We start from the raw sequence: 26512 nt of genomic DNA, 5'->3' as shown, positions 1-26512 counted from the left end.
TATCTCCAATTAATGACCAAAAAGCCAAAAATGGTCCTGTGGCTCCAAGTGACAGAGTACTAACCTTGAACACAAAATCTCAGGGACAGTGTCCAGACTCTTAAGTTCAAGCCTTAGGAACAGCACACACACACAGACACACACATACTCACACACAACTTAGCAAGACAGGAGACTATGAAAAAGGTTTATTAGGACACTGGTCAAGACAGACAGGGTAGCTAGCTAGCTAAGAGGCACAGCAATGTGAAAACAGAGTTGGGAGCCGGGTTCTATGTGTTTGGTTAGGTTACTTTGGATTAGTTATTGCATTTTGTGGAACTGATTGACTGGCTGTCTCTTTCTTGCACCATGATTTAAATGTTCACATGAGCAGAATAGCTAGAACCCTTAGTTTCCCAGTGTTCCATCTGGCACATTTCCTTGGTCCTGACCCACTTCCTCATTCCATCTGGATCTTATTATTTGTCTGCCATTTTACCTTAAGTGAGGCCTCCTCCAGATTTCTCATTTGGGACATGCTTCCCGTCTAGGCTTTTGCTAGTTATTTTGGAGCTGAGAACCTCAAGGGCTGGATTTGGGCCCTGATCCTCTGTATCTGAGCTTCCTAAGTAGCTAAGATTAAAGGCATGAGTCAACAATGCCCAGCTTCCATATTCTATTAAACACAAACTCAACTTATTTCTAGTCTCTGGGACAATGCTGTTCTGGAGCCTAGCAGTCGCCCAGTTCATTTTACTGAATGGAATAGACAATGAGATATATGAATTGGTGAGCAAAGTGATACCATTTCGAACTTCCTTTGGGGGAAATGAACAGTTTTTGTCCTAGTGAGAAGATCCGGGTTCTGGTCCAGAATTTGTGGTAAACACCCTGTTGTTTTGGGCAAAGGGCATAAATTTGCCCTTCAGTTTATCTCTGAGGTCAGAAGGTTTATGAAAAGTGGTGCAGAACTCTTCCCGGGGATGCCTGATACAGCGAAATTTGTTTTCTGTTTGGCTCTAGCTTAAACACTTAGGCCTCGGCCCAAGGAAGAAGGAAGCGGGAGGCGCACTCTAGATCCCAGAACTCAGCACTCAGACCGCCAGCTTCCTCCGGCCTACGTCACTAGGATGCGACAGCAAGGCCTGTTCCAGCTGCGGCTCAGATACCTTCCAAGCAGGCGAGTTCCGGGCTTACAAAAGACCCTATAGTTCCTAAGTCTCAGACGACTGCTCTCAGCAACTCCCATCCCCCAGTGCCCCCCTTTCATTTCACCTCTACCCGAGCACAGACACCTGGGGGGGGGAGGTGTCATGAGCCCCTCCCGGAGCGGCCAGGGCAAAGCTTCAGCGCGGCTGCGCAGAGCACGTGCGCATCTTCTCAGGAGCCCCGGCCATTGGCTGTGACGCAACTTCCGGCGTGAGCGGCGAAAGCCGGGAGGGCGAGCACGGGAGGGAGCAGGCAGCAGGCAGCAGGCAGACCGGCGGGCGGACGGACGGGCGGCACGGAGGGAAGGAACGAGCAAGCAGTGAGAAAGCCAGCGAGGGCGGCCGGGTCCCGAGGGAAGCCGAGATTCCTCAGGTCCCTCTGGCCCCCTCCCCGGAGCCCACAACGCCTCCGGTCTCCAGCGGAGCGGACACGGCCCGGTCCGGCCATGGCCTCGTTGCTGAAGGTGGATCAGGAAGTGAAGCTCAAGGTAGCGGCACCCGTCCATGCCTTCTTTATCCCTCGCTTCGAACCTCCTCAGCAGTCTGAGCGGCTCCTCACACCCCATGGCGTCTTTGTTTCCCTGGGGACACCGGCTTTGAGCTTCCACTCGGCTCAGCCCAGCCCCCCACTCCCGGGGACCGCATTGAAAGGACGATGTATAGTGGCTTTCCGTACTATATGGCTGGTAATGGGCGAGCCTAAGGGAGACCTTTGCGGACACGTGTAGGGCTCCGTGCTTTAGGCTTGTGACAGCTGGAACGCTCCCAGCCCAGAGACATCCCCGCCCCTGAATGCTACCGCTGACCCTGCTCTTGGAGGCTGGCCTGCTTCGTATGATAGGCGAGGTCTGGGTGGGAGATGGCACGTTTGTGAGCTCACATCCCCCAGCCTTTATCTGCTTATCAGATTCAAACAGTTTCAAACACAGGGAGGTAGGGAAGAAGGAGGGAGCAGAGAGGAGACAGCCGGGTGCTACCTTCAAGCCCCAACTTTCCCTCTCCTGAGATGGAGAAATGGGTCCTCAAAAAAATAAAATATTTTAAGTCTGGGGGCCTCTCACCTTCTCATTATAATTTCAAGGTGAGGGAAAATAGCTGATTCCAGTGTTCCCCATCCTTGCCCTTGCTTCTGTTCTGTACTCCATTTCTCTTATTGAAGCATCATTCTCTTGTTGATTTTAGGTTGATTCTTTCAGAGAGCGAATCACAAGTGAGGTAAGTGCAGTAAGTAGAAAAATGAGTGTTAATTGTGTTTTCTGAAAAGATGATTATACCGAGAATCTGCCCCACAGTTATTAATTTAGGTATATCTTCTCTCATCTAGGCGGAAGACTTGGTGGCAAATTTTTTCCCAAAGAAATTGTTAGAACTTGATAGTTTTTTGAAGGTGAGAGATATTTTTTCTAAATTGCTTTTTTTTTTTTTTTTTGTCTCTAGTCTTCCTGGAAAATGCAGTAAATTGTATTTTATTTTGTACTGTAAAGCACCCTCATTGCTTTCCCCTCAAATGGAGTACTACTTTGTTCATATTGAAAAAAACTAATGTTTTGGGGTGGGTATCTCTTTCAGGAACCAATCCTAAACATCCATGACCTAACTCAGATCCACTCAGACATGAATCTCCCTGTCCCTGACCCCATTCTTCTCACCAATAGCCACGATGGCCTGGATGGTGTAAGTGTCTTACATTTTCATGCTCTTAAGCAGTAGGTTCTCCTATTTCCTAGTGTCTTTGAGGGTTTACAGAGGGGAAAATGGGATTTTGACGTGGGGATGAATATTCCTGAGAATTTATAGATTTGATGATTCTAGTATACTTTTATACCCTAATTGCTTCTTTAATATCTAGATGAACACATGTTAATGCTTTCAGTGTTAAGTTTGAGTTTCAAATAAGGCTAAATCAACTATAGGTTCCCTGCCATCCCTGCCATGGTTCTCAGCAAGAATTTCTTCTTTTATTTGTGTGTGTGTGTATTTATGTATATGTATGTATGTATGCGTGTGTGTATGTGTGTGTATGCATGTGTGCATGCATAAAGAAATTCTCTTTTTTAGCATATATTCATTGTTCTTACTCTTTTCACTGCTCTGAGTCTTGTATGATAAGAACTTGCTCTTTCTATATAACTGCAGTCCCTATCTTTTCTGTGCTCTCTTAAGAACTAGAACTTATCAGTTACCTGTTCACCTTCTTATATAACATTAATGAAACTGTACTTTTTTTTTTTTTAAACCAGTCCTGTTTCTTTTGCTTAAGGCAGCACTATACCACTTGAGCCACAGCGCCAATTCCGACTTTTCCTGCTTATATGGTACTGAGGAATTGAACCCAGGGCTTCATGCATGCTAGGCAAACACTCTACCACTAAGCCACATTCCCAGCCCCTGTACTTCTCTTTGTGTTAAGGCAGGAAATGTCTTGTCTCTTGCATTCTCAACCACAGTATTGGTTGTACACATAGCAAGTGCTGATTACATGTTTGTTGATTGATAGTATGCTTATTTATAGAGCCAAAAATTTGCACATATTTCCTTTATTATTCTTATTTTTGCTTTTGTTGCTTTTTCCTTTTTTTTTTTTTTTTTTTTTTGGCGGTCACAGGGCTTGAACTCTGGGCCTGGGTACTGTCCTTCAACTCTTCAGCTCAAAGCTAGCACTCTACCACTTGAGATACAGTACCACTTCCGGCTTTTTCTGTTTATGTGGTGCTGAGGAATTGAACCCAGGGCCTCATACATGGGAGGCAAGCACTCTACCACTTAGCTTTCCCAGCCCCATTCTAGTTTTTCTTTTTTGGCAATAATATCCTCTATGTCCCTCAATTGCACTTTTTTTGAGGCTCTCCTGGGGCTTGAACTCAGGGCATAGGCACTGACTTTGAACTTTTTGACTCAAAGCTATTACCTTTTTTTTTTTCCTGTTTTTAAAAAATTTATGTGGTACCAAAAATTGAACCCAGTGCCTTCCTCATGCAGACACTGTACTAAGTCACATTCCCAGCCCAGATAGCACTCTTATCACTTGAGCCATGACTCTACTTCGAGAATATTGGTGTTTAGTGACAGGAGTCTCATGGATTTTCCTGTTTAGACTGGCTTTGAACCTCAGATCAGATCTCAGTCTTTTGAGTAGCTAGGATTATAGGCACAAGCCACTTGTGCCTGGCTTTCAATTTTTTTTTCTTTTCTTTTTTTTTTTTTTTTTGTCAGACATGGGGCATGAACTCAAGGTCTGGGTGCTATCCCTGAGTTATTCTGCTCAAGGCTAGCTAGCACTGTAGCACTTTGAGCTACATACCACTTCTGGTTTTCTGGAGATTAATTGGAGATAAGATTCTCAGGGTCTTTCCTGCCAGGGCTGGCTTTGAACTGCAATCCTCAGATCTCATCCTCTTAAGTAGCTAGGATTTACTCAATTGCGTTAATGTATTGTATTTCTTTCAAGTTGTCCTTCCTAACTAGAGTATACATTTCTTTGGGTAAGAACTTTTCTCTAAAGTTTTATATATAATGACAACCTATAGGGTTGAGGAAAAGATTAAACTTGTTTGAAGGTTATCTTTTAATGGGCAAGTAAGTGTTGAAGACAATCTAAATCATCCTCTTTGTATCTTTAGCCCACTTATAAGAAACGAAGGTTGGATGAATGTGAAGAGGCCTTCCAAGGTAAGAGCTGTTCCTACTTTATACTTATCTGATCCTACCAGACAAACCAAGTTCTGGTGTTCTACTGGCCGGGAAGCAAGATCTGATTTTATATCTCCAAGTCAACACCCACAAGTTCTCCAAATATAGTCATTATCTAGCACTCTACAGAGAGGATTTTAATTTAACTCTGAACTGTCAAAGGAGAATGATTGGAGGTAGAGACCACACATATCCCAGGTTTTTCTCAGAAGTCACAGTTTGATGTTTTCCCTTTTCATAGCTGTTGCTGTGTTAAATCTTTATATGTTTTGTAGTGTCCTATTCTTAAGCCTTTTAGTGTAAGCAATTGACCCATAAACCTATCTCTCTTTTTTAAAAAATGGTGACAGTAGTGACATGTAGGATTGTGACAGATAAAAGGCAGCAATGGAGCATCTCATGGATCTGAGGAAGAAGATAATAAGGTGGAGGGTTCTCTGGGCTTCCTCCCACTCTAATCATTTGATCTTCACATCTCTGCCAGGAACCAAGGTGTTTGTGATGCCCAATGGGATGCTAAAGAGCAACCAGCAGCTGGTGGACATTATTGAGAAAGTAAAACCTGAGATCCGGCTGCTGATTGAGAAATGTAACACGGTGAGACGGGATAGTAACCTGTGGGTTGGCCTCAGCTAGCTTTCCTGGAACTATGGAACATGATGGACTGGGATATTTGTCTAGTATGTGGAAGGCTCTAGGTCATTCCTAGCACTAAAGAGGGGAAAGGAAGGAGAGAAGAGAAAGAAGAAAAAGGAAAGATAAGAGATGGATGAGGGGCTGGAGGTGAGGTTGCCAGGCTAGGTATGGCTGTGGCACCATGACTCATACATTCTTCTTGCCCTCCAGGTCAAAATGTGGGTACAGCTCTTGATTCCCAGGATAGAAGATGGGAACAACTTTGGGGTATCTATTCAGGTAATGTGCTTGCATTACCAGCTGGGGAGAACAGTTTGAGATTTGGGAGATCCCCTGCTTGTCTGTGTTCCCTTTCTCTTTGGGGAAACTTTGGCTTTTGACTCGTGTGTTTTTTCTCCCAGGAAGAAACAGTTGCAGAGCTAAGAACTGTTGAGAGTGAAGCTGCATCTTATCTGGACCAGATTTCTAGGTAGGTCTGCTTAGGACTGACCCAGGAATTGAGAATGGTGAGAAGGTCATCATGGCCAGGGTCTTCAGCTATTGTCTTTTTTCTCTACTTTCAGATATTATATTACAAGAGCCAAATTGGTTTCTAAAATAGCTAAATATCCCCATGTGGTAAGTAAGGGTTTTGTGGCCTGAAGGTGGATTAAAGACCATTATGGGGAATGTCCTATCTGCACAGTTAGGCCTTGGGAACTAGCCTTTTCCTCTGCCACACACAGGAGGACTATCGCCGTACAGTGACAGAGATTGATGAAAAAGAATACATCAGCCTTCGGCTCATCATATCAGAGCTGAGGAATCAGTATGTGAGTATTCTTGATTCTGCTCAGTTACACTTTATTTCTGTTGAGAATTTTGGGAAAAAAAAAAAAAGCGAAAAACTGGAGTTGAGAGGTAGAAGGAGTAGAAAGGCACAAGGACATAAATCACAGTTACTTAGGAGGCTGAAACAGGAAGATTGAGAGTTTGAAGTCAGTCTGGGAAACTTTTTTTCTTTTTTTTCTTTTTGCTTATGTGGTGCTGAGGAATCGAACCCAGGGCCTCAGGCATGCAAGGCAAGCACTCTACCACTGAGCCACCTTCCCAGCCCAGTCTGGGAAACTTAATAAAGAGATCTCCACCTAAAAAAAAAAGTAGAGCACATTCTACTCTTTAACCAGATGCTGAGAAATTTGAAATCATTGGGGGGCCTGCATGTCTGCCTTCTGTTCTCTTTCCCTTTTCTTCTCTACACAAGTGGCATTAGAATTGAGGGCTTCACACTCACTAGGCAGGTGCTTTACCCCCCTAGATTGCTTGCTTGGGCCAATCTGTGATTCTCCTGTTTGTACTTCTTTAAGTTGTAGAGGTAGCAGGCATACCACTATGCACAGCCATTGTGTTTCCTCTGTAGCTGGGATGATAGGACCACCAGGCCTAGATGGGAGTCTCTTGAAGTGTTTTTTTGCACTGACTGGCCTTGAACTGTGATCTCCCAATCACTGCTTCATAAGTTACTGGGATTATAGTTTTGAGTTGCCATGCCTGGCTTTTTTCTTTTCTTTTACACTCTCTTTCTCCTGGCTTTTTTTCTTTTTTTTTTGGGTCCAGTCGTGGGGCCTGAACTCTGGGCCTGGGCGCTGTCCCTCAGCTCTTCAGCTCAAGGCTAGCGCTCCACCACTTGAGCCACAGCACCACTTCTGGCTTTTTTCCTTTTGCTTATGTGGTGCTGAGGAATCAAACCCAGTGCCTCAGGCATGCAAGGCAAGCGCTCTACCACTGAGCCAACTTCCCAGCCCCTCTCCTGGCTTTTTTTCTTTTCTCTCTCTACACAGACACACACATACAGACACAGACACACACATACAGACACAGACACACACATACAGACACAGACACACACATACAGACACAGACACACACACACACATACACACACACACACACACACACACACACACACACACACACACACGAGTTCTGGGGCTTGAACTCCGGGCCTAGGCACCATTCCTGGGCTTCTTTTGCTCAAGGCTAGCACTTTACTACTTGAGACACAGCATCATGTCCAGTTTTTTCTGTTTATGTGGTACTGAGGAATTGAACCCAGGATTTCATGCTTGCTAGGCAAGCACTCTACCACTAAGCCACATTTCCAGCCCGGTCTATTTTCTTAGTGGGTAGAGGATATATACAAAATATTGTGGGTTTTTCCAGACACTAGTGGCTTATGCCTGTAACCCCAGCTACTCAGAAGGCTTAAGCCTGAGGATCAAAGGTTCAAAGCCAGCCTGGGCAGGAAAGTCATTGGGACTCTTATCTCCAATAAGCTACTTAGGAAGAGCCAGAAGTGGCACTATGGCACAAGTCGTAGAGTGCAAACACTGAGCAAAAGAAACTCAGGGATAATACCCAGGCCCTGAGTTCAAGCCCCAGTACCAACACAAAAACAAATATATAGCAGGTTTTAGTCAGAAGACTTAGTAGGTTTGAAACCAAACTTAACTGTAATGTGTAGCTTTGACCTTGTTCAAGCTCAGATTTCAAGTTTTTCTCTCTGAAATAGAGTTTGAATTCTGAGTACAACACAAAAAGGGATTTAAAATAAGTAAGCTAAACCAGGTGCTGGTGGCTCATGTCTGTAATCCCAGCTACTCAGGAGGCTGAGAACAGAGAATCACAGTTCAAAGCCAGCCTGGGAAGACTCTTATCTCCAATTAACCACCAGAAAACTGGAAGTGGTGCTGTGGCCCAAGTGATAGAGTGCTCACTTTCAGTTCAAGAGCTGAGGGACAGCGCCTAGGCCCAAAGTTCAAGCCCCATGATGGGGGGGGGGCTAGTACATGAAAGTTCTCAATTCTCAGTATGTTAAGTGCTAAGGGGTGTTAGACAACTGGGGCCTTAGCAATACCCAGTTGTACCCAGTTTAAGGGTTTAACAGAAGTAATGTAGCCATACTGTATATAGACTCAAGAGAGTGAGATTGAGACGATGTGAATAATTGCTTATGGATTAGTTGGGGGATGGTGTCTTCATTTTCATAGTAAAATTGAACAGATATGTGATTTCCTGATCCTTTTTCTCCCAGGTAACTCTACATGACATGATCCTGAAAAACATTGAGAAGATCAAACGGCCCCGGAGCAGTAATGCAGAGACACTGTACTGAGGCCAGGGCCAGGGCCAGGGCCAGGGGACTCTGTGAGTCTGGCTCAAGACCGACATTGCCTTGGTTTGTTACATGACTATCGTGATGGGGAAACTGGCTGGAAATAGTAATCACACCTCTCTGTTTTTAGTTAGAGTCTAATGAAACTCTCATCTAGTTCTGTGATGTGTTACCTCTTTTTTCAGGCCTCAGGAACTCTGTCTTCTTCCCTAATACCCCATACTCAGCCTGCCCTGATTTCTGGAGAATTCCAGATTTGTGTGTGCAGGATATTGGCACAAGAATACTTGTGTTTTCTCTCTCCCCTTCTCTCCTCCTGTGTCTTAGGCTTTGTTTTTTCTTCCTTTTGATGATTGGTTGTTTAAAAGCTGAGGTTGCTATAGGGAAAGTGCTAGATGTTTTTTTTAGAAACTGGGGTGGTGGAGATGGGAGAGACATCTTGCTTCCTGTCAGGCTGTGTCTCTTGCTTCTGTATGGGACATTGGGTGGTCCTCCCTGCCCCATTTTTCCTGGTGATGACTTAGGGTTTCCTATCTATATTCCTCCTACCTTGAACCTGATCTAATAAGGAATATGTAAGGCCTTCAGCCATGTTCCTAATTGATTCTATAACTGGGGTTGTCCCAAACACATGTGTATACATATACACACATATGGATATGAGTATACATTTTCCCACTCCATTACCTAACCTATCCTCTTCCTTCACCACCACTCCCATCTGTCACACAGACAACTTTCAGCTGTCTTAATGTCATCCACCCAGGCAAAAGTCCTGGGCTTATCCTTCCTCCTGATATTGTAGCCACTTGGTGTCCACGGCAGGTTGAAGGAGAACCAAGAGCTGAGAAGCAGAGGACTGGGGAAGACCTTTTCCTCTGAGACTCAAGTTATTTTTGGTGTTATGTAAAAGCTGGTTCTCTGACTCCTGCTTGCTTTCTTCCAGGGTAGGTGTACATGGGGGTGAGGTGTCTGCAGCTGTGAGGTCCAGATGCTGCCGCTCCTGTTGGGCTTTCCCTTTGGGAAATATTTCTCTTATTTATAGTATTGTGCTTCCAGGGAAAGCAGTAATTAGTGTGTATATGTATGTGCATGCACATACACACGTGCACGCGTGTGTATATGTGTGTAAATATGAGCAGGTCCAAACTATAGAATTGCCTCTTGAATCTTCCAGAAATATCATTTATTGTTACAACTTTTATGTTAATCCTTCAGCTTTTTTATTCTCCCCCCTCTCAAGAGTTGATATCTGTAGTCAGCCTACCAGTGACTCAGTGTCTACTTCTGACTTTTACTCTGCCCCACATCTGTCTTCCACCCCTGATCATATTTCCACCCAGGATGCATCAGTTTTGCTCCCAGTATTCTGTAGAAAAGGAGTCTGGATGCTTTCTTCCCATGAATATGCTCAGTAACAAACCAATAGCATTTTAGTTGAGCGGAACCCCTCACCCACCCTCCAGCCCCAACTAAATCCCTTCCCTCCTCCCACCATGTGTTTCTCCATCTCCCTTTTGGTTTGATTGTTCTACTGCCCCCCTTCGCCCTACCACCCTTGGATCGTAATGTAAAATTCTTTTACAATGTCAAGAAATTATTAAAAATACAGGTACTTTGACCTCTTTCTAAAGCTGTAGACCCTGGTGCCATGCTGTGGTGGCTAGGGACATACTGATGTGTGCATGCATTCTTGGATACCACCTCCACAGACACATGTAGCCACCCAATTGTGTATTCTTTTGCCAAGTGAGCTGCCTCTTGTCTCTGGGATAAGGAAAGACAGGCTTCTGCTGAGAAAGAGGAGAGGGTGAGTCCTTTGGTTGTGTTCAGTCTGAACTAATAGGAAAGTTAGCTCTTCCAAACCTAAGCTGCCTTCTGTCCTCCCTGCACAAGATCCGTTTCTTCCTCAGTGATACCCATGAGCTGCCAGTAGAGGCTGCTGTAGTTCCATGTGAAGAATTACTTGTTCAACATGTACCCTACCTAGTCATTTTCTTTACCTTATATTAATTCTCCTCTCTGAATAATGTCTTAAATTTCTTGAGGAGACTCCTGGTTTTGGTTTCAAATTACTTGGAGGGCTGCCTAGGATTCTTATCTCCTCTGAAATAAAAGTTTCCTCAACTTTCTACCTTGCAAATAGCTTTCTGGTTTCCAATTAACCCCTCATTGTCTGCAAAGAGTTTTAAGGTCTCCAACGATGGAGGTATATCTGCTTTTTTGTTGCAAGAGATTAGTTACTAATAGCTAGCAACTTTTTACCCTTTGTTGGACTGTTACACACTTGATCTGCTCAGTCACATTTAATCTCTTAAGAATGTGTAGGGTAGTTATGCCTTCTCTATGAGTAAGGACTCAGGATTGAGTATCTCCCCTAAAGTCACATGGCTTAGAAATCTGGGATCAGTATACAACTTGAGTTCTAAGCCTAGGCTCTCAACTACTCATTTCTCACTGACTAGATTTTAAAAAAGCCTTAGACTCCAAAATCAAAGGTTTAGTTAGCTTCAGGTCACAGGCAGAACTGAGTGCTCACTGCTGAACCCAGCAGTGGATCCTAGAGCTGTTGAGGTGTAATGCCTGCTAAGAAGATTAATAAGGATCTATTAGTGTCTACTTATATACAGGACAGGATTGGGCATTAGAGATTTTTATTCCTGGGTTGAAGGTGAAGTTTAGTATCACTGGTCCAGATGGCTTCTCCTCTGGTCTAAATGAAGGAAGTGAATAGTTGGTACCAACTGCTACCAGTAGGAGTCATTACATGGGGCAAGGAAAGGACAGTACAGGTGGAAGTAATACCCTGAGCCAAATCACAGGACAGAAAATTGGAACAAAATTACATAAAGTCAGGGATTTCCTGTCCTACCCATAACGTAGAGCTTTCTCCATATCTCACCATCCTAATATAAGCCCTGCCTTGATGTCAGAACTGGAAAGAGCTGCTGGGAGTACTTGGCACCTCTTACCATGAATCTCAAGGTGATTCTCATATTCCTGGTACTGTCCTTTGTCATTTTTGTGCTGGCCTATGTTTTGCTGACTAATAAGTAAGGTGGTTTCAGCCCACCTTAACTGCCCCTCGGTATATCCCAGTGGCCAGCCAGATGTTTGCAGACCTCAGCCGAGAGGAGCTGACAGCTGTGATGGACTTTCTCACCAAAAAGCTAGGGCCAGGGCTAGTGGATGCAGCCTAGGCTTAGCCTTCTGACAACTGTTTTCTCAGTGGAGCTGCAGCTGCCCCCCAAGGCTGCAGCCTTGGCTCACCTGGACAGAAGGGGCCCCCCACCTGCTCAGGAAGCACTGCCATCGTCTTTGTTGGACAACACCAACCTAGTGTCAGTGAGCTGGTTGTGAGGCTGTTGCCTCACCACTCCTACGTGCAGGTTGTGACTGGCACATCATGGTGGTCCAGTGTTCTGTCACCAACACCCCCACAACTGAGAGTTGTTTGTCCAGATGTGGAAGGCATTTGAAAGAGGTGGAGCTACCCAGGGCACCCAGCTTCCTGGCTTCTGTTTTGAATTACAGTGGTTCCACTTGAACATCTTTGAGTGCCTTTTCTAGTGACTGACTTCTGCTCATGGAACTGGATTACCTGGGTACCCTTCTACCATAACATCTCAGGTTTTGGTCTTTTTCTTCATCCTCTGGGGGCTGGAACTACTGCTGGACCATACAGCCCTGGACCCTGCCCACCGGCTGTCCAAAGGTCTTCTACCTGGGTCACTAATATGCAGACGTGGGCCAGTTGGAAGAGGAGTTTAAAGCTGGCCATCTTAGCTGGGCACTGGTGGCTCATGCCTATAATCCTAGCTACTCAGGAGACTGAGATCTGAAGATCATGGTTCAAGCCAGTTCAGGCAAGAAAGTCCAATAAACCACTAAAAAACCAGAAGTAGTGCTGTGGCTCAAGTGGTAGAGTGCTTGCCTTGAGCTGAAGAGCTGAGGGACAGTGCCCGGGGCCAGAGTTTAAGCCCCACAACTGCCAAACAGAAAAAGAAGCGGGGGGGGGGGGGGGGGGGGGCGGGGCTGGCCATCCAGAAGTTGTTTAAAGTCCCTCTTCCCTCACCAAATAGGCTTGTCCCAAGTTACCCCAGGCCCTCTTCCCCCTCTTCAGTTCTTACCCCAGGGTTTTCAGTACAGTGTACAAGGTAACTTGGTGATATCCCCCTCTGGACTCCCCTTTGGCCATGGAGTTTGGTTCAAGAGCGAGTGAGAGGCCTGTGAAGTCAGTGTTCAGAGTGTCTGCAATGCCAATTCACCCAAGATGATAACTCGTTATAATGGATATAACTATCAACTTGGCCGGATCAGCTGAGGCTTGGTTCAGGGAATGGTGCCGCTATCAAGGCACAGTAGTGGACATCAGTGTATTAATTGGGACAGTCCAACTGCTTCTGGGAGCTATGTATTTGAGGAGGCCCAGGGACTACCACTTCAAAGGCACTGCAGTTATGTTGGGAGTCATTTCTTCGGTGGTTTGGCCAGCTCAGCCCTGGTGGTTGGGTCTGTGTCAGCTGTAGGCAATTATGACTACATTTGAGACTTTATATTGTACCCAAATGGGGTCCTTGAAGGTGGGTCCATGCCACAGGATATATCAACAGCTTTCCTGAGCAGAGGAGTGGAAAGCCTCCTCTTTGGGAACCCTATGGGAGAACAAATGCTGGGAGTGGTGTACATGCCTTCTACTTCAAGGTGGACCTGGATGTTGCAGGTGAGTGCTCTGGGTGAGGACTGAAGGTTGGGAGTGGGGTAGAGGGGAAGGAATCCCCCAGATCAAATCTCAGGGAAGAGGACATTCCAGCTTCAATGGTTTCCACAGGCAGGAGCAAGGACTCAGTGTGTGCAGCTGCAGCCGTGGCTTGGTATCTGGCCAAAGGTGAAAGAGGTTCTTGGGCCCAGCCCCCATACGAACCTTTAGTACTGGCTATAATTGTGAAACTAGTATGAATATAATGGGTGCCTGGCTGCCAGCTTTGGATGACACTGGGGAAGTTAGCCTAGTCAAAAGTGGATGGAGCTGAGCAATGTATTTTGTTTCTTGCTCGCTAATTCCGAACATGGGCAGTGGAGAGCAATCTGGCTCAAGAGTGTCTTGCCATGGGTGCACCTGGGGTCTTGGGGCAGTTACTCCAGTTAGTACTCCATTCATCCCTGAGAAGGGCTATCCTGTCAATACAATGAACCCTCCAATACAGTGAACCCTCCAATGTTGAGACAAGTGTGTAACAGGGCTTTCTCAAGTGGTGTTCAAGGCTCATAGAGCTGGTCCTGATACTGCCAAGGACAGAAAACAACCTTACCAAGGCCCAGACCTAGATCTAATAAAATTAGAAATCTACCAGGTGGTCTCCATTTTATAGTTCGGGAAACCAAGGCAGGCAGGGGTAGATGGGGCAGGAAGTTTCTGACCAATGTATAAGGCAGTGAAAAATCTTAACCTTGAGCATGAAGGCCATCATATGTGACCTGCAGGTGCTTGGAATTGTGGGGATGTAGGAGACAGAACTAAGAAAATAACATGATTGGAACAATCATTTTAGCTAGACCGCTCTCTGACATATTTGGACTATGACTTTTCCAGTTGGAAGTTTCTTCAGCATTTTTGGCATTCAAGAACCTTGTTTTGTGAAGTCAAATCAAGTAACATAGGGTACAAGTGTTTTCAGCTTGGGCTGCTGCTATGGGAACTGTGTGTCAGGTGGCTTGTGGCAAGTCACATTTAAAGAGACGAAAAGTCCTCACATTAAATGATCAAGTGCTGTGTTAGGTAATGTAGGCTGTGGGTCCATTAGAAGTCTATACAGGCTGGGAAGTTGGCTCAGTGGTAGAGCGCTTGCCTTGCATGCCTGAGGCCCTGGGTTCGATTCCTCAGCACCACATAAGCAAAAAGAAAAAAGCCGGAAGTGGTGCTGTGACTCAAGTGGTAGAGTGCTAGCCTTGAGCTGAAGAGCTGAGGGACAGTGCCCAGGCACAGAGTTCAGGCCCCACGACTGGACCCAAAAAAAAAAAAAAAAAAGAAGTCTATACAGTCCTCTTAGACAATCGGTAGATATTGGCAGTCTCTGGAAAGAGACTGTTGAGAAAGTATCAGAACATAGACTCTGAAGGGGGATTAGGTTTTTCCATTTAACTTCCCTGGACAAGTTCCTTTTGAGAATTATAAGAATGTGACTAATCACTTGTGATGTGCTTTTCTATTTATTGAGCAGAGCCATGAAACAACTTTCATCATGCCTGATGCAGAGATATCAGAGAAGCAAATGGACCAGGGTTTACTGAGTAGAGCAATATATAAATAGACTTTCTGTGATATACAGGAGCCTCTAGATGAATGTGGCTACTGAATTCTTTATTGTTTTTTGTTTGGGTTTTTTAGTTTTTCGTCAGTTGTGGGGTTTAAACTCTGAGCTCTTCAGTTCTAAGCTAATGCTCTGCCACTTGAGCCACAGCATCACTTCCGGTTTTTGAACAGTTTATTGGAGATAAAAGTCTCATGGGGACTTCTCTCCTCAGGCTGGTTTCAAACCATTATCCTCAGATCTCAGTCTCCTGAGTAGCTAGGATTACTGGTGTAGGCCACCAATGGCTTCTTTATTGTTTTGATTGTACTTTTGAGACTCTCGTTTTGCTATTGTAGCCTAAACTGGCCTTGAACTTTTTTTTTTTGCCAGTCATGGGGCCTGGGGCACTGTCCCTCAGCTCTTCAGCTCAAGGCTAGTGCTATACCACTGGAGCCACAGCGCCACTTCCGGCTTTTTCTGCTTATGTGGTGCTGAGGAATCAAACTGGGGCCTCATGCATGCGAGGCAAGCACTCTACTGCTGAGCCACCTTCCCAGCCTCTGGCCTTGAACTTTGGATCTTCCTGCCTCCACCTCTAGAGTGCTAGGATTATAGGCGTGCAGCACACAGTGCAGCAATACTTTGAGTGCTTTCAAATGTAGCTGGCATAACTGAGGACCTGAATTTTTAAATAGCCACATATGAGTCGTAGTTATTCTATTGGACAAGGTAAGTGGGAAGAAAATGGGCTAGCACCTGTCCAAAGTTCCCCTCACTGTGTGTTCTATGATGCCTTTGGTTAGGCTAGTGCCCCCTGGGCACCAGGTGAACCTTATTGGTGTGGATTTCTTCTCCTTTACTCTGCAGACATGGTGTTTAAACCTGGGCCAGCCCCCTAGAACCCATAGCATCAGTTGTTATGCCCACAACTGACATGGCAGGTCCTAGGAAGGGAGAACCTGACAAGTATTTTCCTGGGGAAGCCTTCTTGCCTGCTACCTTTACCTGGTTAGCAACCAGACTAAACCAGCCTAGGGTCACCAGCATGGATACCAAATCTGGATTCACAGCCCCCTTTATATACATGTACCCCTGGAGAGCAACAGGGAGAAGTTCCTTGCTAGGGGAGGTGAGGAGGGCCCTGGGCAGTGGGGGGTGGAAGGATCCCTCCCAGCCCTTTAAGAGCTCAACTCTACCCCTTGGCTTATCATTCATCCCTGAACCTTCCCTTAAATACAAGTAGATGAAGGGTGGGAAGTGTGTCATGCCTCCCCCTCCCCCATCCTGAACCCTGGGCCTGGGCGCGACTGACCCTCAGCTGTTCAGTTCAAGGCTAGCACTCTACCACTTGACCCATAGCTCCACTTCTGGCTTTTTTCTGCTTATGTGGTGCTGAGGAATCGAACCCAGGGCCTCATGCATGCAAGGCAAGCACTCTACCACTGAGTCACCTTCCAGCCCACGGGAAGTAGTTTTACAGAATCAAATCCATAGGACTTCAGGCTAGTAAAGGCTCTTGATGTTTTTCCAACACTGCCTAAAGTTCCTGGTCAGATACCAGCTTGTGACCCAGAGGAAGGAAGAAGAATCATAGCTGTAGTATCCATTACCAGAATGACATCAGAAGCTCCACTACAGCCTTTGCTGACTTCATCAGCAATGAAACCCTCTTAAGAGAGGTTGGTAGCTCAAAGGACAAAGGGGAGAAGAAATCCTCTATGCCTGGCATCTTGGCTGCCCAGGCTCGGACCATAGATGGGAGGGAATGATTTCCAGTTCTCAGAGTTGGGGGGCCAAGGAGTTCTCTGATGACCAATGCAGATCATCCTAGGTAAGCTCTAGAACCCTGTTCCCCGCCCCCAACCTGATTACACAGGCCATTTTGCATGTTTAGTAGAAATGAGGATTGGAGGAGGCAGAAACTAGGCTGAGGCTAGAGGTTGGGAATCATGCTGGAGGAGTAATTGTATCTTACCTCCAGAGTTCTCCAGCTCTGGTGGCTTGTGTTACAGCCAGCTTCCTGCACATTCCCCATGCCGAGGCTGTTCCCAACACAATGACCATGGTGAACAACCCTACAACTTCTTTGATGAGGTCCCTTCCATCTTCTCCCCAGGCAGCATCTACCTCCTTGAGAAGGGCCAGGATGCTGGGTGCTGCAGTGTCAATCCTGTGGCATGCACCCCCCCACCATCTAGCAGCCTGTGTTCCAGACTTGCCTCTTTCCTCTTACTAGGACTTCTAGGCCTGAGGGTATGGTGGGACATGGAGGCGTGTGGGATATGCCTCTCTTCCTCCTAGTTCCCTGTGTTTCTGTAACATGTGTTCCCCAGGCCTCCACTTTGAATGTTCCTTAGGAACAGCATCCCCCACACTAAATCTTAATGTATTCCTTTGATGAATTCTTAGTTTTGCTCATTTTTAAATTTAAACCACATGCTGGTGGCTCATGCTACCTAGCTACTCAGAAGGCTGAGATGTAAAGATTACAGTACAAAGCCAGCCAGGACAGAACAGTCCCTAGAGACTATTATCTCCAATTAACTAGTTAAAAAAAGTTAGACTGGAGGGAGGTGTGGTTCAAATGGCAGAGTGCCAGCCATAAGCCAAAAAACTGAGGTGAGATTACCAGGCCCTGAGGTCAAGTCCCAGGACCAACACAAAAACACATTTTTTTTGTTGTTGGTTGTGGGGCTCAAACCCTAGGCTTGGGCACTGTCCCTGAGCTCTTCAGCTCAAGGTGATCACTCTACCACTTGAGCCACAGTGCCACTTCCAGTTTCCTGGTAGTTAATTGGAGATAAGAATCTCACAAACTTTCCTGTCTGGGCTGGCCTTGAACTGTGATCCTCAGATCTCAGCCTCCTTAGTAGCTAGGATTACAGGTGTGAGCTACTGGTGGTGCCCGGCAATAACCACAATTTTTTTTGCCAGTCCTGGACACTGTCCCTGAGCTCCTTTTGCTCAAGGCTAGCACTCTACCACTTGAGCCACAGTGCCACTTCTGACTTTTTCTCTGATTAATTGGAGATAAGAGTCTCACAGACTTTCCTATCAGGGCTGGCTTTGAATTGTGATCCTCAGCTCTCAGCCTCCTGAGTAGCTAGGATTATAGGCATGAGCCATCAATGCCCAGCTTCACACACAAAGTAATGTTGAAATATTAAAAGTCATAAATCTACATCTCAAAAGAAGTTGGTGTTCACATTATAGAAGGCATTCCCTTATATATGTGCATACAAAAGAAATAGTTATATATAATTGATAATAAAAAGTCTTAGAATTTCAAGTGCCTGTATCCTATTTTTAAGTATCTAGAATTCCCATGGGATGGGGGATGGTAGTATTAAGGACTCTGGCCAAGGAAATTAGCACTGAAAAGATTGCAAGGGGGTAGATCTGGCCAAGAAAAGTTGCTTGGGAAACTTAAGGGGCTGGAGGTGGGTGTTCCTTGGGAAGAGAACAATAGTTCCCAGTTACAGGAAAAAGAACATCTGGCCCTGGAGAAGGGGTAGAGGGAGGGGGCCTTGGGGACAAAGTTGGGCTGAGGGGCTCAGATGCTGCTGGACAGACCCAGATGCTTGCTGGTATGGAATTTTGTATACAGACTGGGTTGCTTCCCTTCCCCCAACTCCAGCTCTCCCTAACTCCAACCCTGACCCAGAGAGCAGAGCCTAATTTGGAGCCTGGCGGACAAGGCCATGTAAGGTCTGAGGAAATCTCTGTGGCCTGCTCAGCCCCGCCTCCCAATGCTGGCACGCTCCTCCCCTGGCCGAATCCTCCCAGCTCCTTCCCACCCTAGCATAGGCATCAGTCCACAGGAAACTTCAGCCAGACTCTCAGAGCCCCGATTAACAACAGGCAAGAAGGCCTCATCTTGCCCTAAGAATATATGCTTTACACTGGTAGGATTTTGCCCCTCCTCAAGGAACAATGACCCAGAAGGCCACCTTGGTGCTCCTTGCTCTGGCTGTCATCACCATTTTTGCTTTAGTTTGTGTCCTGCTAGCCAGCAAAAGTGGAGCTGGGGGTGAAGCTAGCCAGCCTCGCCATTGCCCCTCGATCTATCCCAATGGCCGGCTTTGGAAACACTCCAGCCAGAGCCAGATATTTGCAGACCTCAGCCCAGAAGAGCTGACAGCTGTGATGGATTTTCTCACCAAAAAGCTGGGACCAGGGCTGGTGGATGCAGCCCAGGCTCAGCCCTCCGACAACTGTGTTTTCTCAGTGGAGCTGCAGCTGCCCTCCAAGGCTGCAGCCTTGGCCCACCTGGACAGAGGGGGCCCCCCACCTGCTCGGGAAGCACTGGCCATCGTCTTCTTTGGTGGACAACCTCAGCCCAATGTGAGTGAGCTGGTTGTAGGACCTCTGCCCCACCCCTCCTACATGCGGGATGTGACTGTGGAGCATTATGGAGGCCCGTTGCCCTATTACAGACGCCCTGTGCTGGAAAGAGAGTATTTGGACATAGATCAGATGATCTTTGACAGGGAGCTGCCTAAGGCCGCTGGGCTCCTCCATCACTGTTGCTTCTACAAACGCCAGGGCCGAAACCTGATGACAATGACCACAGCCCCCCGTGGACTACAATCAGGGGACAGAGCTACCTGGTTTGGCCTCTACTACAAACTCTCAGGAGCTGGGTTTTTCCTGCACCCTGTGGGGCTGGAGCTGCTGGTAGACCACAAGGCCCTGGACCCTGCCCACTGGACCATCCAGAAGGTTTTCTATCAAGGCCGCTACTATGACAGCCTGGTCCAGCTGGAGGAGCAGTTTGAGGCAGGCCTGGTGAATGTGGTGCTGGTCCCAGACAATGGCACAGGTGCGTCCTGGTCCTTGAAGTCCCCGGTAGCCCCTGGTGCGGCTCCTCCTCTGCAGTTCTATCCCCAAGGTCCTCGCTTCAATGTCCAGGGGAGCCAAGTGTCCTCTCCATTGTGGACTTTCTCCTTTGGCCTGGGAGCTTTCAGTGGTCTGAGGATCTTTGACATCCGGTTCCAAGGAGAGAGAGTGGCCTATGAAGTGAGCGTCCAGGAGGCCTTGGCGGTGTATGGTGGGAATTCCCCAGCAGCAATGCTGACTCACTATATTGATGGCAATTTTGGCATGGGCAAGTACTCTACGCCCCTGACCCGTGGGGTTGACTGCCCCTACGTGGCCACCTATGTGGACTGGCATTTCCTTTTGGAGTCCCAGACCCCCAAAACTCTACGTGATGCCTTTTGTGTGTTTGAACGGAATCAGGGTCTTCCACTGCGGCGACACCACTCAGAATTCGACTCTTACTATTTTGGGGGCCTTGCGGAGACTGTGTTAGTGGTCAGATCTGTTTCTACCTTGATCAACTATGATTATGTGTGGGATATGATCTTCCATCCCAATGGGGCCATAGAAGTCAAGGTCCATGCCACAGGCTATATCAGCTCAGCATTCCTCTTTGGTGCTGCCCAAAAGTATGGAAACCGAGTTGGGGAGCACACGCTGGGCACAGTTCACACCCACAGTGTTCACTTCAAGGTGGATCTGGATGTGGCAGGTAAGACATCTTGACAGGGTTTTACAAGGTTAGCACTTTGCTTTGGGTTTCATGTAAGTTATCAAGGAAAGAATGATGTGATTTTTTCATGTTTCCCTGTTGGCTGGATGAGAAAGTAATTAGCTACTGAGTTTCATTTGGTTTTTAGTTCACTGGCTCTGTGCACAGTTGTACAAGTTCATATACATAGTCTTGATGACTATGCTCAGGAAGAAGGCAGGATCTGGATTAACAGGGTTCCCATTGTCTTATTATCTCTTTTGCTCTTTTTTTTTTTTTTTGGTGGGTCTTGGGGCTTGAACTCGGGCCTGGGCGCTGTCCCTCAGCTCTTCAGCTCAAGGCTAGCACTCTACCATTTGAACTACAGCACCACTTCCAGTTTTCTGGTGGTTTATTTGAGACAAGAGTCTCATGGACTTTCCTGTCTGGGCTGGCTCTGAACTGCCATCCTCAGATCTCAGCCTCTTGAGTAGCTAGGATTACAGGCGTGAGCCACCGGCGCCCGGCTTCTCTTTTGTTCTTATGTGAGCCTCACTTCAAGAATACAGCCATTTATCATCCAGCTCAGTGTTCTCTATGTCTGGCCTGTGGTACTATGGTGTGGAAGGATCTCTTTGCATTCTGCCAAGTCTCTGGTACATGTAGGCCCCGTCATGGAAAATCTCAAGTTAGGCATTTCCTTGAGAGATGAGAGCTTTTCCTCCCTGATTTTCCATTTCTGTCTAGGAGCCATTCACTTTAGTGCAAGGGTTAGAATGGACCTGGTAGAGGATTTCAGACAGTCTCTGGAGTTCTTGGTCATGAAGAGAGCCAGTATTCCATGATTTCTTCAAGTTTGAATCTTTTTCATTTCACGTTCCTGTCCCATGTGAGTCATCACCAGCTGTTTTTCTTCTCTTTCTCTGAAATATCTTAGAACTCTCACTGGGTCATACTGCCAGTCGCCTTTGGAGGTGTCACCACTTTAGTGCTGCCTACACTCACAATGTCCTCAGATCGTGTCTACTCCTGCTCTCAGAGGTTCCTACATCCATGGCAGTCTGTGCTCACACAGGCCTCACTTTCCCCAGCACCAGAATGACTACAAGGCCCTTTGCTTCTCAGAACAGCTCTAACCTGCCCAGCAGACTCTCCCTGAGCTCTGCCAGAGGGGGACCCACATCCTCCCTGTCCCTGGGCATAAAGCCCATCAGGTACAGTCAGGCATTTTATTTTATTATTTATTATTTTTATTTTTGCCAGTCCCAAGTCTTGAACTCAGGACCAGTGCTCTATCCTTGAACCTCTCTGGCTCAAGGCTAGCACTCTACCATTTGAGCCACGGAGCCCTTCCAGCCTTTTCTGTTTATGTGGTTTTGAAGAATCAAACCCAGGGCTTCATCCATACTAGGAAAGCATTCTATCACTAAGCCACATTCCCAACCCCTGTGACCTCTTTTGATGACATCATTGAAGGCCAGGAAGAAAAGGTACCTCCAGAGGGTCCTTTTCCTGCCTAAATCTGGATTCCTGGAACCCAGACCCTACCTTACTTGCATCTCTTTCACACTGCAGGCCAGGCAGTGGTTTGCTTGTCTCTATACCCATACCTAGGGGTAAAGCACAGTCTTCTCAGCTAAAGAAAGTTGAAAGAGCCCTGGGCACTGGTGGCTCACGCTGTAATCCTAGCTATTCAGGAGGCTGAGATCTGAGGATTGTGGTTCAAAGCCAGCCTGAGCAGGAAAGTCCGTGAGACTCTTATCTCCGTTAGAAAACTGGAGGTGGCGCTGTGGCTCAAGTGGTAGAGGGCTAGCCTTGAGCTGAAGAGCTGAGGGACAGCGCCCAAGTCCAGAGATCAACACTCACGACTGACCAAAAAAAAAAAAAAAGTTGAAAGGAAGAATAAATAATACCTTTGAAGAAATATTTAAATTTATATGTCAACACCTTTGCCTGAAGGTTTAGAGATATTTTGGGGTTGGGAAGGTGGCTCAGTGGTAGAGTGCTTGCCTTGCATGCATTAGGCCTGGGTTCAATTTCTTAGCACACATAAGCAGAAAAAGCCAGATGTGGTGTTGTGGCTCAAGTGGTAGAGCATTAGCCTTGAGCTCAAGAGCTGAGGGACAGTGCTCAGGCCCAGAGTTCAGGCAAAAAAAAAAAAAAAAAAAAAAAAATAGAGATATTTGGGGGCAAGAGAAGCAAAGAAGAGGGCACAAGCACACTCAGTTCTTGGTTGCTTTTTGGCTTCCACTCTGAAGCCAGGAAAGGCTGATGTTATTGCATGACTAGCCCTCTCCTCATTCATCTCACACAGGACTAGAGAACTGGGTCTGGGCAGAGGACATGGCCTTTGTCCCTACAGCGGTGCCCTGGAATCCTGAGTATCAGATACAGAGGCTGCAGGTGACCCGGAAGCTGCTGGAGACAGAGGAACAGGCTGCTTTCCCCATGGGAGGTCCCATCCCCCGCTACATGTACCTGGCTAGCAATCTCAGCAACAAGTGGGGTCACCCACGGGGCTACCGCATCCAGACACTCAGCTTTGCTGGGAAACCAGTGCCCCAGGAGAGCTCCATGGAAAAAGCCTTCAGCTGGGGGAGGTGAGTGGCGGGCTGTCAGGATGAACATGAGAAGGGAGAGTTGGAAGGGCACTGGAAATAGTTTAAAATTGTACTCACAGTGCTGATAGCTTCTATCTATAATCCTATACTCAGGAGGCTGAGATTTGGGGATCCTGGCTGGAAGCCAACACTGGACAAAAAAAGTCCATGAGACTTTTATCTCCAATTAACCAGCAAAAAGAAGGAAGTGTCAGTGGAGCCCAAGTGGCAGAGTATTAGACTTGAGCAATAGCAGTAGGGTCAACAGGAAGATATAACTCCCACCCCTCACTGGGGTGGCCTCAGTGACTCCACAGCCCCTAGTTGCTGTATGAGTGCAAATGGAAGCTGAGGTGAGAGTACTCAGCTCCCTTCCATCATTCACATTGAGATGGCAGGATATTGTTATTGACCACAGGGATCTAACCAGTACCCCCTTAGGTACCAGCTGGCTGTGACCAAGCGGAAAGAGGAGGAGCCCGGTAGTACCAACATCTTCCATCAGAATGACCCTTGGACTCCCACCATGAATTTTGCTGACTTCATCAACAATGAGACCATTGCAGGAGAGGTGAGTTGTATGGGAATGAGGTAGAATACAAGGAGGAAACTTGCCTTCTTTTAGGAGGATTCTTGAAAATTGTCTCATTTCCTTGGGGGGTGAAGCAGATATGTTTTGTACTTTAGCTGCTCCGGTCAATATAATCTATATCCTTCCTGAGCTAGGAAGTCACATGTAAATTCTGGGCAAGGAGCAGGACTGTCCTCATGACCCCATACAGTCCAGAAAGTCCCAGATTTGTGTACTGAGCCCTTTCCAGGCTGGAGGATTCAAGAACTGGAAGTTACCAGGAAAGATCACAACTTTTTATTTTTTATTTTTATTTTTTGGTCATAGGCCTTGAACTTTGTGCCTGGGTGCTGTCCTTGAGCTCTTCAGCTCAAGGCTAGCATTCTTCCTCTTGACTCACAGCACCACTTCCAGTTTTCTGGTTTATTGGAGATTTGAGTCTCATGGACTTTCCTACCTAAGCTGGGTTTGAACCATGAACCAGATCTCAGCCTCCTGAATAGCTAGGATTATAGGCGTGAGCCACCAGTGCTCAGCTTCTCTGAGCTTCTTTTTTTTTGGATCTGGTCGTGGGGCCTGAACTCTGGGCCTGGGTGCTGCTGTCCCTCAGCTCTTCAGCTCAAGGCTAGCTCTCTGAGCTTCTTTTGATCAAAGCTAGCACTCTACCACTTGAGCCACAGCACCCCTTCCAGCTTTTCTGCTTATATGGTGCTGAGGAATCGAACCCAGGGCCTCATGCATGCCAGGGCCTCATGCATGCAAGGAAAGCACTCTACCACTGAGCCACCTTCCCAGCCCCAAGGTCACAACTCTTTGTGTGTGTGTGTGTGTGTGTGTGTGTGTGTGTGTGTGTGTGTGTGTTGGTCTGGGGGCTTGAACTCTGGGCTTGGGCGCAATCCCTCAGCCCTTCAGCTCAAGGCTAGTGTGCTACCACTTAAGCCACAGTGCCACTTCTGGCTTTCTAGTGCTTTATTGGAGAAAAGACTCTCACGGACTTTCCTGCCTGGGCTGGCTTTCAACCATGATCCTTAGATCTCAACCTCCTGAGTAGCTAGGATTACAGGTGTGAGCCACCGGCCCCCGGCAGGATCACAACTCTTAATACAAAGCTTATCCTATCCCAACCTTGACCACAGAAGGGTGCATTTCTTCATGTTAGCCAGCTTCTATCTACCAAGCCCTGATTTTCCCTCCTTCATTCTTTTATCCTTAGTTATTGTTTGCCAACTCTTAGAGAAGTAAAGTAGAAAGAGGGAAGCTGAAGAAGCCTATGGGCACCACCACTGCAGTGTAGGTAGAAGGCAGTGTGGTAGGGAATGTAAGAGATGGGAGTATGCAGGTCAGGCTTAGGGAGACAGCTGTTCTTTCCAACATGTGGAGGTTTTTTGTTTTGTTTTTTGTTGGTTGTGGGGCTTGAACTCTGTGCCAGGGCACTTGAGCCACAATGCCACTTCTGGTTTTCTGGTGGTTTATTGGAAATAAAGAGTCTCACAGACTTTCCTACCTGGGTTGGCTTTGAACTGTGATCTTCAGATCTCAGCCTCCTTAGTAGCTAGGATTACAGGCGTGAGCCACCAGCTCTTCCCAACATGAAATGGACTCTCTATCCTTTGAGTTCTGAGAAAGAAAGGGAAAAAATGTTTAAAGACTCAAGATTTATGGACTAGGGAGTTGTGTTCCCTATAAGGCCATTATGGAGGCAGGGTATGTTCCTAGCACAAGCTGACTTCATGATCCTCTTTCTTCTTCTCCCCTCCTAAGGACTTGGTGGCCTGGGTGACAGCTGGATTTCTGCACATCCCCCATGCAGAGGATATTCCCAACACGGTGACTGTGGGGAATGGAGTAGGCTTCTTCCTCCGGCCCTACAACTTCTTTGATGAGGACCCTTCCTTCTCCTCTGCTGATTCCATCTATTTCCGGGCAGACCAGGATGCTGGGGCCTGTGAGGTCAACCCCCTGGCTTGTCTGTCCCAGACTGCTGCTTGTGCCCCCAGCCTCCCTGCCTTCTCCCATGGGGGTTTCTCTCACAACTAGGTGGTCCCTAGCCTGGGCAATCTGACCAGGTATCCCAGGACCAGAGTGCTGCTTGTATGGTTAGGCACTGGTGAAGACAGCCTGGTTGTTTCATCTCTTTCCCCACACTTGTAATGTCTATTTTAAGCTCATCTCTCTTCTTCTGTCCTCTCTAGCCTCTCCCTCCCTTGTAAGAATATCTTGAGTCTATGATTCTTGACACAGGAACACATGGCTTTGTTGACCCCAGCTCTGCTGAGTTTCTGTCTAGGGAGAAGACAAATGGTCCAACCAGGAACCTGTAGTGATGGCTTGCTTTTCCCCAGATGCTTTCTGTCTGGCTTTCTAAAAATATTAAGCCATCTCTAGGAACTTTGCAATGGGGATTATATCCTAGAGACTCCATGACAGGGTTCTTATCAGTCTTACAAATCTATAAATGAGCTGGAAGGATCCTTACACACACACACACACACACACACACACACACACACTCACACACACTCACACACACACACACACACATACACATACACACACTCCCCCTCTGCAAGTCCCTTCCTCACCTTCTTCTTTTTTGCCTACTCCCTCCTTGAGTTCCTACCTACTCTTAACATTCTGGAATTTCCCTCTAATACCTAACATTCCCTCCAGCCATCATTTCTCAACTTCAGTCTCTTCTGGTCCTGAGCCTGTGGAAGTCTAAAAGATACAATAGGAGCCAGACACTGGTGGCTCACTCCTGTAATTCTAGCTATTCAGGAGGCTGAGATCTGAGGATTTGTGGTTCAAAGCTAGCCTGAGCAGAAAAGTCCCAGTGAGACTCTTATTTCCAATAAATTACTCAAAA

At 46.9% G+C, this 26512-nt stretch overlaps 2 protein-coding genes and 2 pseudogenes across 2 annotated transcripts; all 4 read left to right on the top strand.

Moving 5' to 3' along the window:
• Positions 1–1390: 1390 nt before the first annotated feature.
• On the top strand, positions 1391–10802 carry Psme3 (proteasome activator subunit 3). Its single transcript, XM_042673594.1, has 11 exons — positions 1391–1678; positions 2373–2405; positions 2515–2577; positions 2760–2864; positions 4811–4859; positions 5365–5477; positions 5727–5795; positions 5918–5985; positions 6080–6134; positions 6242–6328; positions 8590–10802. The coding sequence occupies exons 1-11, from the start codon at positions 1637–1639 to the stop codon at positions 8668–8670; spliced, it is 765 nt and encodes a 254-aa protein (XP_042529528.1). The 5' UTR covers positions 1391–1636; the 3' UTR covers positions 8671–10802.
• LOC122103599 lies at positions 8755–12892 on the top strand (annotated as a pseudogene).
• Positions 12893–12959: 67 nt separating this feature from the next.
• LOC122103598 lies at positions 12960–17199 on the top strand (annotated as a pseudogene).
• Positions 17200–18773: 1574 nt separating this feature from the next.
• On the top strand, positions 18774–26454 carry Aoc3 (amine oxidase copper containing 3). Its single transcript, XM_042673662.1, has 4 exons — positions 18774–20496; positions 22790–23075; positions 23517–23646; positions 25408–26454. The coding sequence occupies exons 1-4, from the start codon at positions 18897–18899 to the stop codon at positions 25681–25683; spliced, it is 2292 nt and encodes a 763-aa protein (XP_042529596.1). The 5' UTR covers positions 18774–18896; the 3' UTR covers positions 25684–26454.
• Positions 26455–26512: the final 58 nt, after the last annotated feature.

The sequence above is a fragment of the Dipodomys spectabilis genome, unplaced genomic scaffold (assembly GCF_019054845.1).
Source record: "Dipodomys spectabilis isolate Male_0828 unplaced genomic scaffold, ASM1905484v1 ptg000018l, whole genome shotgun sequence".
Classification (NCBI taxonomy): Eukaryota; Metazoa; Chordata; class Mammalia; order Rodentia; family Heteromyidae; genus Dipodomys; species Dipodomys spectabilis.
This window is presented reverse-complemented; position numbering and strand designations above follow the sequence as displayed.